The 15,164-nt window shown below is 37.5% G+C and overlaps 2 protein-coding genes and 1 pseudogene across 2 annotated transcripts; 1 reads left to right on the plus strand and 2 right to left on the minus strand.

Moving 5' to 3' along the window:
- The first annotated feature begins 707 nt into the window (after positions 1-707).
- Positions 708-15,164, plus strand: part of LOC149042519 (zinc finger FYVE domain-containing protein 1-like) — a 36,419-nt pseudogene continuing 21,962 nt past the window's right edge.
- Positions 10,462-13,085, minus strand: LOC149042520 (putative skeletal organic matrix protein 5). Its single transcript, XM_089213115.1, has 3 exons — positions 12,987-13,085; positions 12,377-12,503; positions 10,462-11,468 (listed from the first exon to the last, which is right to left on the minus strand). The coding sequence occupies exons 2-3, from the start codon at positions 12,437-12,439 to the stop codon at positions 10,950-10,952; spliced, it is 582 nt and encodes a 193-aa protein (XP_089069241.1). The 5' UTR covers positions 12,440-12,503; positions 12,987-13,085; the 3' UTR covers positions 10,462-10,949.
- On the minus strand, positions 12,551-14,823 carry LOC149042521 (vitamin K-dependent protein S-like). The gene is made up of 4 exons (XM_089213122.1): positions 14,668-14,823; positions 14,067-14,184; positions 13,539-13,661; positions 12,551-13,174 (listed from the first exon to the last, which is right to left on the minus strand). The coding sequence occupies exons 1-4, from the start codon at positions 14,809-14,811 to the stop codon at positions 13,086-13,088; spliced, it is 474 nt and encodes a 157-aa protein (XP_089069248.1). The 5' UTR covers positions 14,812-14,823; the 3' UTR covers positions 12,551-13,085.

A 15,164-nucleotide genomic window follows, 5' to 3' on the forward strand; every position in this document is an offset into this window, starting at 1 on the left:
AGGAAATGAGTCATCAAATTGCTATGTTCTCAGGTCATGGATCACGGGTAAAGTTTGTCAGTAAAGTTTGTAATTAATTTTTGTCAGTAAACTTTGTCAGTAAACTTTGTCAGTAAACTTTGTCAGTAAACTTTGTTTGTAAAAAAATATTTTCTATCGAAATTTTGCTCTCTTACCATTGCGTGACGATCTCAGAAAAACAGGAAATCAATAATGCAACAGGAGCTTTCTCCGAAGAAATGTGTCATAGGATTTTATTTCATACTACGATGTTAGAACTAATTTTTTAACCTGCCCGATGCTTACATTGTATTTTTTCCTGTTTTTTCATTATAATTTTAAAGAATATCTTGAGAAATACACATTTTGACTATCGTGTAATTTCTGTAGGTACTCAAGATCAACTTCAGGAATTAATCCTTATTCATTTTCTTTTCTGTATTCAGCTAAATTGACTTTATCAATAGCTTTTTCACTCAACCCTTTAAAACCACCATTTGAAAGATACTAACTCATAGCCCAACTATATAGCTTATTAGAATTTAGATACATCTGATTTGTCCCGACGATACCACAGCTGAGCTGACATTAAGGTCATGATAATAAAGGAATGATTGTAAACTAAAGAAGCTATTGACCATTAACAAATTCCTCTTGTTCATACCATAGGAATTGTATAGAGAACTGTAACGAGAATACATATATTAATGTTAGGATGCGAAGAGTAAAGTCTAGATTTTGCAAGTCGTACAAGCTTTGACTTTATTGACTTCTGGAAATGTGTTCATTTAGCCCATCGTTAACTTTTGGAAGACTTTTTTTCTTACTTACAACTTGGGTTTTTCAGTGCTTTCTAACATGATTATTAATTTAACCCTTGAATCAAATATTATTTAATATTAATACTTGTAGAGCACGCTGTCAAAAGAGCATGAATCACGAGAACGATGAATCATCAGCACACCACAGCGATGTCAAATGCCACTACCAAGCCCAGTTTGACAACAAGATTTTTACTTGTAGGGTGAGCTGTAAAGCACATCTAATTAGGCATACTTTTCCATCTTCTTGACTTTCACCGACTCTTGGAGTTCTTGCCACAAGCTTTTTTTAAAGCTATTTATCCCTTTAACTCCCATGAGTGACTGAGACACAATTTCTCCTTACAATACCATTAATCAAGCAGACAAGTGATGAGCATGAAAACAAAATGTCAACAAGGGGATTATTAGTAGATCTAATACCAAATTCTCCAAACGAACATCATATGAACTGTATGGCAGACTCTAAGAAGAGTTGCTAAAGGAGATCTTGGTTGTGAAAGGTTACTGTAGTGCATAAGTTGCTGTTGATGATTTCTAGTTTCAATGGCTGGACAAGTGTGCGTACTTGACAACCTTACCAATACTGTGAGCTATGAGATAATGAGCTTAAGGTTACTTCCCACCTTCGCGAGTGTCCTTTGGGAAAAAAATTCGTACACGCGCTTGTTTGAGCAAAACCCTAACAAATTATATATCAAAAGAAAGCTGAAAGTACTTTGCGATAAAAATATAATTTAAGCGAGTTTTACTTTTAGGAAGTGTCAGGAGCCGGTAAGGGGCGAAACGACCGAGGGTTCTTCTATTGAATTTATCGGGTATAGGAAACCGCAGCACGAACAAACTGGTTGCAAAGTCTTATTCACAAGGCATCAATCAACAAAAGTATGTCGGGCTTTCCCGACATTTTGATTGGTTGTCGAGATATCCGCATCTGAATTTGGAGTAGCTTAAAATATGCGAGACGTGATGCGTGATTGGACGCTACGGGAAAATATTTTGAAAACACACTTTTGTTTTTCATTATCATTGGAATATTTCGGCGAAATTTCAAGAGAATCGGTCAAATCTAAATATGCTATAAATTCCCTCAAAGTGGATGTACTCCTCTCAAAATCAAATGCGAGATTTTAGCTCATAAATGTTCGTAATCAACTCTCGCCACACTCGGAGATTATGTCGCCTCCTGAATCCGCAAACCAATGGGACAACGGGACCTCCCGACGTCAATGACAATAGATCAAGAATTCCCGCGAAAAGTATCGCATGGTAAATGCGGTTTCCTTTTTCGCTCTGTAGAACTTTGGGGAGGACGACAATATAATGGGCAAAGTTGCTAAAGGCAAAAAAAAAAAAACCTACGATAAAAAACGTAAAGTTGCCGAAAAGCAAGACCAAGAATCTACATACAGCTTAAGGAATACCCTTATTGCTGAAATTAGTTTACTCGGGTAGGTTTATTTATGATTTCGAAAGTATGATTCGAGGCGATTGCTTGTGCTTTTGTATTGGATCCGTCAGATTCCGACGAACAATCTCGTTTGCGATCTGCACTGACTTTCATTTTTAAGCTGCTTGCTCCAATGATATTCGAGCGTTGCGGAACTTCAGCAGTCGCCGAGCTTGTCAGAGGTCCTTGTGCAAACCAAGAACCTTTGTCGCTTTCAGCAAGGATATTATTCTTTTCTTGGAAGAATGGTGCGCTTACTTTCTTCTTTGGGCCCCTCTTTTTGTTCATCCTAGCCCAAGGACTTTTTTCTGCTTTTGATTTTTCGATGAACGCAAAGTGAACGCACTACGCTTCTACGTGAAAATTTTTTCAAGTGCGCGATGTATACAAAATATGCAAATAACATGAAATTACTGCGAGAATTACTCCCAGGGGACTCGCTCAGTTACGAGATATGACACCTTCCTAAATTATTAACTTTTATTTGAAAATACGTTTTTCTAAATGAGTGAGACGCTTTTTGATATTTTAAAATTGTTCTTTTTGCAGATGTTAGGTAAAATGTCTGACTTCGATTTAGTCAAATAAAAAAAAAAACGATTGTTTTGGCCTCTGAGGGTGGGAAGTAACCTTAGATTACTCTCTGCCTTGCTAGTCACACTTATTTTTGCTATTCCTTCTATGATATTGATTTAAATTAATAGACCCATCGGAAATTAACCACATATATGACATGCATAATTTTTTTAATACTTCCTTTCCTTTTTCGAATAAAGGTCTGTTATGAGAAGGGAAAACAGAATCTGGTAGTTCTAAAAATGTGTTCCTCCAGTGATTCATCCTGGCTTAGATTTGTTCAGTGTGCCTGGTCTGGGTGAGCACTTGCAATAAATAATTATTTTTATCATTAATTTGGATATAAAGCGTGTTGTCATTGGTTAAAAGAGCGTGTTTTTTGAGGGTACAGAGCATGGAGCTGAGCTAAAGCTGTCACGCCATCTGCCAAATTGTACTATGTTTGACCTTTTCCGGGACTTCTCTCTGGCTTTTTTTCGTTAATTGAAAGTGAAATTTCGGAACAAGCGAGCCGGCAAGGAGCAACAGAAGAACCAAACAAAGGTTTTTTAAAAGGCCAGGCGCCGTAAGGTATGTTATTACAACGTGAGCAGAAACGAAATCCTCCGGGAGAAAACGAAATGGACAGTCCGAGTTTTAGAGGTTTTCACGCTTAGTTAAATGGCAAGCTTATGTACGGTAATAAAAATCAAACACAGCTAACACTTGTATAATAAGTAAAGTTTCGTGATCAAAAACAAAACAAAACAAAAGAGGAATGATGAAAAATATAACCAAACTTGCATAACTGTCAAAATTCATACTAATCATGCCGGTGTCAGAGCTACTGCGATCACGCTGTAGTCCATTCTAACAGGGATTCTGATTGGCTTATTATAGCGTGCTTTATGAGAGTATAGAGCATGCTGACGACACTGTTGTTCGCTTCGGAAATAAAGTTTCTTGTGAAAATTGGTCGTAATGCTTAGGAGTCGTAGTCGAGTGTTTCTCCCTACACTTCTTTCGTGCTCTAGCTGCTTCCTGCGTGCTTTACAACAGAACACAGCACAGTCAAAGGCTTCTCTCTATTTGTTAAGTAAAAATCTTGTTTTCTTCTAAATTTCTTTTCTCTTAGAATTATGGTGCTTCAAAAATATACTCAGCAAGGAATTGAAAAGGATGGGGTTAACAATGTACAGTTTGTGCATAAAGGATTATTCCACACTTAATTCACAACAACAACAGTACTATCTCATGATTATCGTCATTATTTCTATTATTGTTATTTCATATTATATATAACGAAGAGTTAATCACCAAAGTGTAGATCATAAGAGGTGGATATTTATCTCGCCGTTTTGCAGCTCAGTAAATATCCATCAATGACACTGTGTAGTGCTGTTGATGAATATTTACCATACAGATACCAAAAAATCAATATATATTCTTGAATAAACTGAAAATAGTCGGAAATTAAACTCTTCACGGGTAACTTGGTCTCATCGCATGCAGAGGTGAATAGTACTTGCTATTCACTTTCGCACTAGCTAATTGTGCGTGCACACGAAGCGCTTTTCATCTGCGTGGTATATTTATGTATGTATGTATGTATGTATGTATGTATGTATGTATGTATGTATGTATGTATGTATGTATGTATGTATATATATATATATATATAAGAAAGATGTTTTTTCGTCTTGTCACGAGCGTGGGACATGAGGAATCGAACCTTAGACCTTCGGATTTGCGCTCCGATGCTCTACCACTGAGCCACAGAGACTCTTACGAAGTTCTAATGACACGCGTCCTGCATACTGCTAGGATCAGCAATGTCGATAGCTTAAGAACATATTTAGTTACAGTGGTGTATTAATAATAATTACCATCATTTATACCAATATTGAAATGTTATCATTAAACTCTAGAACTTGCAATATGTGGTTGGTGGGGCACCCAAAAATTTGCATATACATGTAACTCTGTATTTATAGGAAGCCAAATTAGTCTGGTTCCCATAGAAAGATGTGCAGTGCCAGCATTAAATTTCTTAGGTCAACAGATGTACAAGTCTTAAACGTCTTGACCCCTAAGAGTGACTAGCAGCTAATTTTTTCAAGGTCATACAATGAAATGAAAAAAACTACGTGGGGGCTAAAATAGATGAGACATGTAATTGGTTCAGAGAGCAGTGTAATTTTTAGCCTAGAGAAAAATTAGGGCAGGAGAAAAGTCACCCGTCTATGTCAATACTGGCATATGTGTGCTGACCTCGTACTGAGGCTGGGCGTCAAAAAAAGTTTTCAGCAAAACAAAATAAAATGAGAATTTGCAGCGATTTTTTCTTTCATTTTAGTGATTCCGAAACACCATTTATTAGTGAGACAGGTGTAGTATCATAAATTTAGTTTGAAATGTTTGTCTCCGCGATAGAACTAAAATGAAAAAAATGAAAAGCGATAAAAAATAATTCTATGTGGCTTTCATTTTCACACAGTCTTTAAAGTTGCTAATTAACTGATCGCTCTCCAAGTAAGCAATGCATTTGTGTTTAAAGAGTGATTAATCATTCTCTCCTTTTTCATGCCCAAATTTCATGGTATCAACCTACGAATTACTCTTCTCTCTCATCAAAAGAGTTGTCTGATTTCATATATTTGTGAATTCATGCGCTGATTGCTATGTGCTTTTCGTTATGGTTACTGCAGTGCGTTGACATTTTCATCAGAAAGTTTTTTCATAGGAACCCCTCTCAGCTTAATGTGTACAAAAGTTAACCCTTGCATGTACCTTTGCATTCTCGGCCATTCTCAGTGAATCCGGAAAAGAAAAAGAAACAGCAAGCGAAGAAAACAAACAGATAAATTAGTGGGTCTAGTGGAATTGCAAGTAATCATTTGCCATTCTTTTAATCTCGTTAATACTAAATCAAATGTATTCGTATGTAAGTTCATTGTAGTTATATTTTAATTTAATTGCCCACAGTTAAAACAGCATGTCAGTCTACTATCCTCTGTGTGTCTCTCCCTTTCACTCTATCTTTGTTTTTTTTTTTTTTTTTTGCTGCTTAGAAATGACGATGTTAATGACAAATGTTCATGTTGTTAGTGTACGACTTGAACGCTTCTTAATAACTGAATTGAAGATCTCACCTGAACGATATAGAGGATTTTTTTGTTTACCTGTTTGGTACTTCGGACCTTGGTATCCAGCAAGACATGGACACTGATAAAGTTTGTCTGTAAAACGGCCCACAAGGATTTTCAGCACACATGTTCTTGCGAAAGAAAGAGAGAGATAAAAAAGAACTTTCACGCTCCATACGACACGACTTAGCCCAAACAGCGTACTATGCAAGTGTGTTGAAAAGTCACACATGAACTGCTTTTGCAATATTCACTTAAGAGAAACTTATAAAATGGCCATTCGATTAAAAGATCGTTATTCTGTGGAGTTAGGTCGTGGTTGGTACACCTAAGAAAATGAAGGGATGAAAAAATGAAATCAGTGAATAGAGAGGTAAGCGAATAAACGAGAGAACGAGTGAAAGGAAAGCAAATCTCATTCAGTCTTGAAACAAACCTTCACTCTGGAAGAAGGCGCGGGTAATTATTTTTATCCCAAGAGAAGTTACTGATCATTTATCTTGGATTACGCTGCCTTAACTATGGCTGCAATAATGAATGCCTAGTTATGTTCATACTGCTACATTTGTTCTCATGCCAAAACGAAAACAAGCGACTGGAAATGGAGCCTATCCTTTTAAAAGATTTACCTTTAGTGTTAATCTTTCGAAATATTCCCGCTATATTCTTAAAAAATTTTAGCGAATCCGCTCTAATTTACCCTAATCCAAATATCACTTTTGCATTTTTTAAAAGAATTTTCGCGAGAGTCATGAGGAAGAGTTGAACAGCACTAGACCTTGTAATTTTAAACAAATTGACGTTTCCCTAGCTTCTTTAGCTCATACGTATGTAATGATCAATATCTGAAAAGCTCTCACATTGGTTAAAAAAAAAAAAACAGAACAAAACAAAACACACACACATTCATTGTAAGTGGAAAAATTGTACTCAGTGGTGTAACCTTAAATAGTCTTGGCCATAGACAGTGTTGTCTATACCGTGAAACATGGCGTCAAGTTCCATTTTTTAAAAACCTAGGCTAGCCCCACATTTGAATCGCACATTTTTGTTGTGACATTTATTCTAGACTCAGTTCACTTTACAAAAAACCACAAAGAGCTTTGCGTTAAACAATTTAAAGAGCAGTTTGAATGGCGTCGGCTGAAATGTGTGGGATACATGATTTAAGTTGAGCTGGGATGACTTCATTATTTGGGACGATTGAGTACACACTATTAATCAATGAAATACCCTTCTTCTGAACTAGATTTCCTATTTTTCTGCATCGTATTTCCTTAAACCCGCATTTTCTTAGGCAATCTGAGTTAAAATTTATTTTTTCGATGTCTATTATCATCAGGGAAATTCCATTTCTGCGTGACATTGCCTAAAACAACAGTCGAATTACCGTACTAACACTGGTTAGTTTGGTGCTAGCAACTTCTTGTAGGACACAAGTATATTATTCCTAATTTCCAGCAACATTTTTTGAAACTTCAAGTTCTACACAGGAGGCGAAAAATTATTTTAAAAAAAATTGTTAAATTCGGTTGCATATCGTCCTTATCACGTAAATATAATTCCCAAAATATTTCTTGCAGGGAAACAAAAAGGAAAGTGATCATGAGAAGGAAATGGAATCCATTTTCGAAACTTTGACGAGTCGGGCTTGGTTAACTCACGTTGTAGAGCGCCGGACTGGCGTGGAGGAGGTCGAGGGTTCAAGCTCCAGACCGGCCAACACTCAGGGTCGTAAAATATTGAGGAGAATGTGCTGCCTCTGCTTTGACAACGGTTCTTTTCGGGTAAGTACGATAAGCCATAGGCCCCATCTCCTTTCTCTTCTCTGAAATGATTAACAGGTAGGTTAAAGAACCAACGCACTTCTCGCAAAGAGTAGAGAACAAAGCTCCTGGTGTTGTGGTGTGGCCATGTCATTCTATACACAGACCTCCACTTCAACCAGTTCTCGTTTCAACTACCGACACGGTTTTTTAAGCAAGACCACTTTCATCTAGAATTCCATCTATCTCGAAAAGAGGCCTGATTAAGGAATTCAATAAATTTCCTAAAATGGCGGGAACGTTTTCTATATTGGAAACTAATTTAAAAATTGCAAAAATTAACATTTACGCTTGTGACGTGGCCCATATCACATGATTGTGTGAAAGACCCATCACGATTGTGGGCGTTGAAACCATCCGCCGTTACATACCGCACACGTTTCAGGATCAGAAGACACAGGTGCCCGTGCTTGTACTCTTCCAACTCAACATGAACATTCCACTCATTGTTAATCGGAGATCTTTTCTTCAAATTAAATCCCGGCCCTGTCAATGGAACAATACCAACAATCACCTTTGTGCGTGGTTCTCGTAAGCGTTGTGGATCGCTAAGACACCCTTAAAACCTAAGCAATGTAAATATTTCAGATCCAAACACTCGCTCTAGTAGCAATTTTAATTATCCGCTGTCTGTTTGTCCATTAAATGCTAGATCAGTGAGAAATAAAACAGCTTTACTCCTGGATTACATACGTGATTACGGTGCTGATCTTTACGCTATCACAGAAACCTGGCTTACGGACAAAGATGCTTCAGTTAAAGCAGAATTCTTCCCTGCGGGTTACAATTTCATCGACTACCCTCGAACTGGTTATCGCGATGGTGGTACTGGCTTAAATTTCCGTGATTCTCTGCGTGTCAAGATGGTTGATGCGTGTGGAAAGGATTCTTTTGAATCCTCCGAATGGCTTGCTAGTTGCCTGGGCTGTAGTTTGCGTCTACTGATCGTGTACCGTCCACCTTATTCTACCGAGCATAAGGTTACAGTCAGTGTTTTCCTCAGGGAATTTTCTGGTTACCTCGAATCGTCTGTGCTTTCAAAGGAATAGATTTTAATCGCTGGTGATTTCAATATCCACGTCGATGACACAATGATGTGCGGTTTTTTTTTTCAGCGAGAAGTCAGCCATGAGAAGCTTCCAGCTTCTTGGCCCTTCTTGGTTAAGTTGTTATCGATACTGCAACCTGACGAGTTTACACAGAAATTTATTCTTAAAAGAAATAAAAACCAACAACAAGGTTATCACAGGGGCTGTCAGACCAAAGATTAATAACCCAAAAACCGAAACATTGGACTTTCAAATTGAACACATGCAAACTGTCAGCTATGCAGGAAAATGCTAACTACCAGTTCTTGATTGATTTTAAGCTACTACATTTGATTGATTGAGAGGGTGTCCAGAGTTTTAAAGACCATTCATGAGGTGAAGTAAAGTAACACCGGTGCAATTCTGGTTTATTTGGAGGCAAGAAAATCCTACATTACCATCTTCACCTCTGCTCTCTTAGAGATCAAATAAATAATTTCGCCTCACAGAAAAACAATAAATCCATAAAGCAAGAGGTAACGAGATTTAAGGAAATTATCAGCCTCATGATAAAGCAGACTTTAATTTATTACCACCTTCTCAGAGCTAACATTAAATGAAATGTATAGCAGGTGGCAAGGAAAACTTACGCTGCGATTCAGGGAGTATAAGGTTCTATGGGACCTACAGTAGAAGGTTCTTAGAACGTTTTGAAAATGCTATGCCTGAATGTTGGAAGAGGCTATCTGCCAATTTCACTGTAACATAGTTATTAAACTTTAAGAAATAATACTACGGGTGTGTGAGATATTATAAGTCGACATAACAAAATTCAACATTTCTCTTCTTGTGAATAGTTTGGGTTAAATTTTTCCATGCGTATTTCCATGCTTGTATTTCTTGTGAACATTTTACTTAATAAGTTCATTTCTAATTTTTGTGAGCTATAATTGATGATAAACATTTTTGAGGCTGTTCTGTGCTAAACGTTCTTTGAGATTTTTCCCTAGATTCCAGGCTACTTTAATTTATCCACACTAACCAACTGACAAAAACAGTGTTTAAGATTATTGTGACTGCTCTAACAAAATAAACCAGCCGAAAAATAGAAATCACGTGCAAGGGAACATCAGCTCATAACTCAAGGGGCTGTTCCCGCTACGACTCCAGCCAGTCAGTTAGTCAGACAGGTGTGCTATCATAGATTGAGTTTGAAATATTTTATGTTTCCGGGAAAGAACTTAACAACGAACATGTCAATAAGTTTGTTTTTTCTAAGTGAAAAGCGATAAAAAGGGAGTTGTAAGTGGCTTTCGTCTCGAGGAAAATCATTTCAAAAGAGAGTCTAACCAAAAGGGAAGGCAAAATGGTGATCAGCAAAGGGAGATGAGGTTCTGGGAATCAGCGGGAGATTTGTAACGAAATGGTAAAATAAGTAGTAGGGTGGAAAGAGCGTAGAAAAGAGGGCACCTATGTAAAACGGGCGATGTGGTGGAGAGGCAAGATTAGTTACGGAAGATTGTTACATCTAAGCAGCAAGGAAGTTATCAGATAAGTGCCCCGCCCGACCTTAGATGAGCGGATAAGTTCAATACTGTGCATTTACATCTCTCTGAAGGCAACGAAAGATAAAACTGGAGCAAACAAGTCTATTTTATTGAAGTGTCGTTTCAATTTCATTAAGGCCACAAAGCATAACTGTTCCTTTCCAATTCGATCCTGAAAGGATTGCATTAATGCAAAAAACAATCCAAACGCAGAGGGAGAGATTTTGACCGGTGCACCTCTTCCTCATAGGTTAAACTTCTGAAATTCTAGGATAATATAAGCAAAAACTATTAGCTTATAATTATTTCTACGACACAGTAAGCGAGTTGGACATCTCTGTTATCAGAATATTTGAATGCTGTTTAACATGCCGTTTTACATTATAGAATGTTCAACGTGGTTTCTCAAATTTACCTATGTAGAGATGTAGAGTTAATATAAAGAATGGCTAGAGATTGATCCAGGGTAGAGCCAAAGTTATACACGGACATAAGTCCCTATCTGAGGGGTTGCGCTTGAAACGAATCGACAATTAGACTTATTATTAGGTTTATTTTGCAAAACCCGAGTCATATTTATTGTACCAAGATGTATCCCATGGCTTTGAGGTGTTTGTTTCCATTATCTGGATAATTAACGGCCTCGTTACCACACGTGTTTGAATCGTCAGGTTGCCCTTTTGTCCCAAATCCGATCCTTGAGTCGCACGAGCCACACTCATTCTTGTTTTCGCTAACAATACCAATTCTGGCTTTAGAATATGTACTCCAACTACAAACGACATTAAACCCTTCTTTGTTGCAGTTGGCCTGTAACGAGCCTTGGGAACCAATCAACTCTTTCCACTTGTCACGACCTAGTGAGGTGGCGCGGTATTGGCCATCAGCGATCAGTGAGTGCAGAGAGTCAGCCTGCTTGTGGATGACAATGAACCTGAGCTGTTGGTTGATCTTCATACCGAGACAGATCTTGGAGAAGGATGTGTTCCAGTAGGTGGGTAGCTTTGACTCTTGTCCGTCGAACCCAGTCCCTCCTCCAGGAAGATTGTATTCTTGATCATTTATCCAGTAATGCTCATCATAATGGAAGGTGGTCTGAAATATAGGAGCAATTAAATTTTTTTTATTTACTGCGAATTAATGGATATTTTCTGTCAAAGTCCTGTCGTGTATCTGCATTTATTGATCCATTACGCATTTGTTTTACCGTTAAATTGACCTTGGTAATTACGCCATCGTGTCGTGAAGACTAAGGTCATTTTTTTTCCAACACGGACCCCGCGCCGTAGATCAGTGCATAACATACCTATCTAGTTATAAGGCGTTCTGATGTGTTTTCAATTGCCCGCCAATCAAGAGGCATTGATATGATAATAATTAATGAAGTGAATGAAGGATGATAGACGTTGCTATTCCTTAAAGAAATTCCTATCTCTTTTTAGATATAACAAAAACAAATTGGAGTTTGTTTGTGTCACGATAAAGGTAACCTGATCCCCCGATAAGACTCTGTGATGTTCCTATGATCCATGATTCCTCCTCATTGGCAAGTTGGTCGGCCCTAAATGTTCTATAGTCCTCCAAGAATCCTCCTCTACCTATCTCCCTTCCCCTCGCTGTGTAGGGGATGAGCAATGACAGCTCTTTAAATCAGTGTGATATCTACATATCCATTAACTAGCGTGGAACTTCAACTCAGATACGATATATTCTTTGTTCCGAACAGCTTTTAACCGAATTATGATCTTAATGATGTGTATTTCTTATCCAGCTGTTACATGATATTAAAGAAAAATATGTTAGCATATATTTATGCATTCTTTTTCATTCTTTTTCAACAGTCACTACACACAATAAGTCTTGAGCGAGGTCTGTTCTTCATGTATTACCTTCTCGATGAATCACAAAAGGCATAAATAAGTTACATGCACATTTTTAACTTGCAACGTTTTAAAAGAGAGCGGGTTCATACACGAGATGAATTATTTAATTAAAGTATGCACCTTTCTGCCGTCAATCTTCATGACTGGCGTCCATCCACCATCTCCACACCCAAAATTTCCCATGTGACAGAAAACGGACAATGGTTGGGAGTCAACAAGAAGGGTAACCACACCACTCACATTGGATCTTTTGAATCAAAATGAAAAAAAAAAAAAAAAGGAAAAAAAAAAAAGGAATACAACTAATAATAAAAACAATGATGGTGAAATAAAACTTGAGCTTATAAAAATAGTTATTATAGCTACAACGGTGACAGTGAAAATGATAATGGGAAAGATACTGAGTGATAATAACAATAATGATTCAACAAATAAGCAAATGAAAAGTTGATCCTTCAGCAAAAGACGACGTCAACAACTGCAGAATATAAACAACAGCCTTTGTAGCAACAAGGTTCGGTTATTTATCCTGGAATTAAACAGGTTTCTGGGGGCAAAAGATAATTTTTCACTTCTGTGAGGACAGTAATACAATCCACCAAAGTGAATTTAATTTAGACGGACTTTCTTTATTCGCCTATGGAATGTGGCTTGAAAATTGGGTTATATTCGGTGGCGTGATGGACTTAATAATAATAGATTATAAATAATCGAATATCAATCTACTTACATATCCTTGTCATGAATTTCTTTACACGAAGTAGCTTCTGGAAGTAGTTTAAAAATATCTTTGATTAGAATTATAAAATTATATTGTCTCTCGTGTGTTTTAATCTTTTTTTTCTTCCTGGCTGAACTGGAACATTTTCTTTTCTAGAGGACTTTCTTGGGTAGCATGCATGCATGTCACTTCAAATCCTACAAAAGAAGAGAGGTCGGTAGAGGGTATCATTATCATTGATAATAATTATTTCCATCCAGTCTTTAAAGTTACTAATTAACTGATGGCTCTCCAAGTAACCAAAGTAACTTGTCTTTGACGAGTGATTAATCATTCTGCTCTTTTTCCTGCTCAAATTTCATGGTATCAACCCACGAATTACTCTTCTCTCTTATCATAAGAGTTGTCTGATTTCATATATTTGTGAATTCATGCGCTGTTTGCTATGTGCTTTGCGTTACGCGTTATGGCTACTGCAGTGCGCTGACATTTTCATCAGAAAGTTCTTTCATAGGAACCCCTCTTAACTTAATATGTACAAAAGTCAACGTTTGCATGTACCTTTGCATCCTCGGCCATTCCCAGTGAATCCGGGCTTGCATGCGCAGTAGTAAGACCCTTTGGTATTGTTGCAAAAGGCATGGGGACTGCAATTGTGAAGCCCTTTGGCGCACTCATCGATGTCTGAAGACAACAAAAGAAACAGGAAGCGAAGGAAACAAACAGATGAATTAGTGGGTCAGGTGGAATTGCAGGTAATCATTTGCTTTTCTTTTCAGTCTCATTAGTACTAAATCAACTGTATTCGTATGTAGGTTCATTGTAGTTATATTTTAATCCACTTCACTTACCCACAATTAGAATTACTTTTCAAATCTTAGACGCCAGTTTCAGATTTAAGAAAAAAGCATGTAAGTTTACTTTCCTCTATGTGTCTCTCTCTTTCATTCTCTCTTGGTTTTTTTTTTCTTTGCTTAGAAATGATGATGTAAAAGACACATGTTTATGTAATTAGTGTTCGACTTGAATGCTTCTTAATAATTAAATTGAAGATCTCACTTGAACGATATAAAGGATTTTTTTGTTTACCTGTTTGGCACCTCGGACCTTTGTATCCAGGAGGACATAGACACTGATAAAGTTTGTCTGTAAAACTGCTTCGACAAGTGGCGTTGTTCGCGCAAGGATTGTCAGCACACATGTTCTTCTGAAGAAAGAGAGAGATAAAAAAGAACTTTCACGCTCAGTATAACACGACTTAGCCCAAACAGCGTACTATGCAAGGGTGTTGAAAAGTCACACATGAGCTGCTTTTGCAATATTCACTTAAGAGAAACTTATAGAATAGCCATTCGATTCAAAGATTGTTTTTCCGTGGAGTTAGGTCGTAGTTGGCACACCTAGGAATATGAAGGGATGAACAAATGAAATGAGTGAATAGAGAAGTAAGCGAATTAACGAGAGAGCGAGTGAAATGATAATCGGAAAAAGCACATCTCATTCAGTCTTGAAGGAAGACGAACGTTCACTCCGGAAGAAGGCGCCGGTAATTATTTTAATCCCAATTGAAGTTACTGATTATTCATCTTGGATGACGCTTCCTTAATTAAGGCTGCAATTCATATATTATAGAGTGTTTCCCCGGACAGGCTGCTTTGAAATATGAAAAAACACAGAAGAGAGTCCTTACCACGATGTGATAGTGATATGAGCTTTCGTTTTGTCTGATTTCCTTGGGGTTGCTGTACTTATCAGATGACAATAACTCGCACCACAGTCTTATTTCGAGGGCCAAGTTCACAGAAATACAAGAAGGATGTTGAAGGCATCTCATGGTACACTCCAAGTCGTCATATCAAACTCATGGGGTACAAATAGTCTTAACATGAATGTAGTGACCACGCCCACTTCAACACCCCACTCAAATCGAGTGTAATTTTCGAATGTTTTACCATCGTGCGGATTCTCTACGGAAAAAGCACTCAATGTACCTCTGAAATATTAAACTATAATATTGTGGCTTTCTATTTCGCTAATTTTCTAACTTGAAGGTAAAGTTTTTCCCTCGTCATTTTTACATTTTCTCCGAGCGGTTGCGTGAAATTAACAAGGCGTTTTTGATCAAAATACGACCGAGCGCAGGGTCTCGGGCGATATCTCTTTTACGCAGGCGCAAATTAAAAATGT

Source organism: Pocillopora damicornis, chromosome 7, assembly GCF_964200805.1.
Source record: "Pocillopora damicornis chromosome 7, jaPocDami1.2, whole genome shotgun sequence".
Classification (NCBI taxonomy): Eukaryota; Metazoa; Cnidaria; class Anthozoa; order Scleractinia; family Pocilloporidae; genus Pocillopora; species Pocillopora damicornis.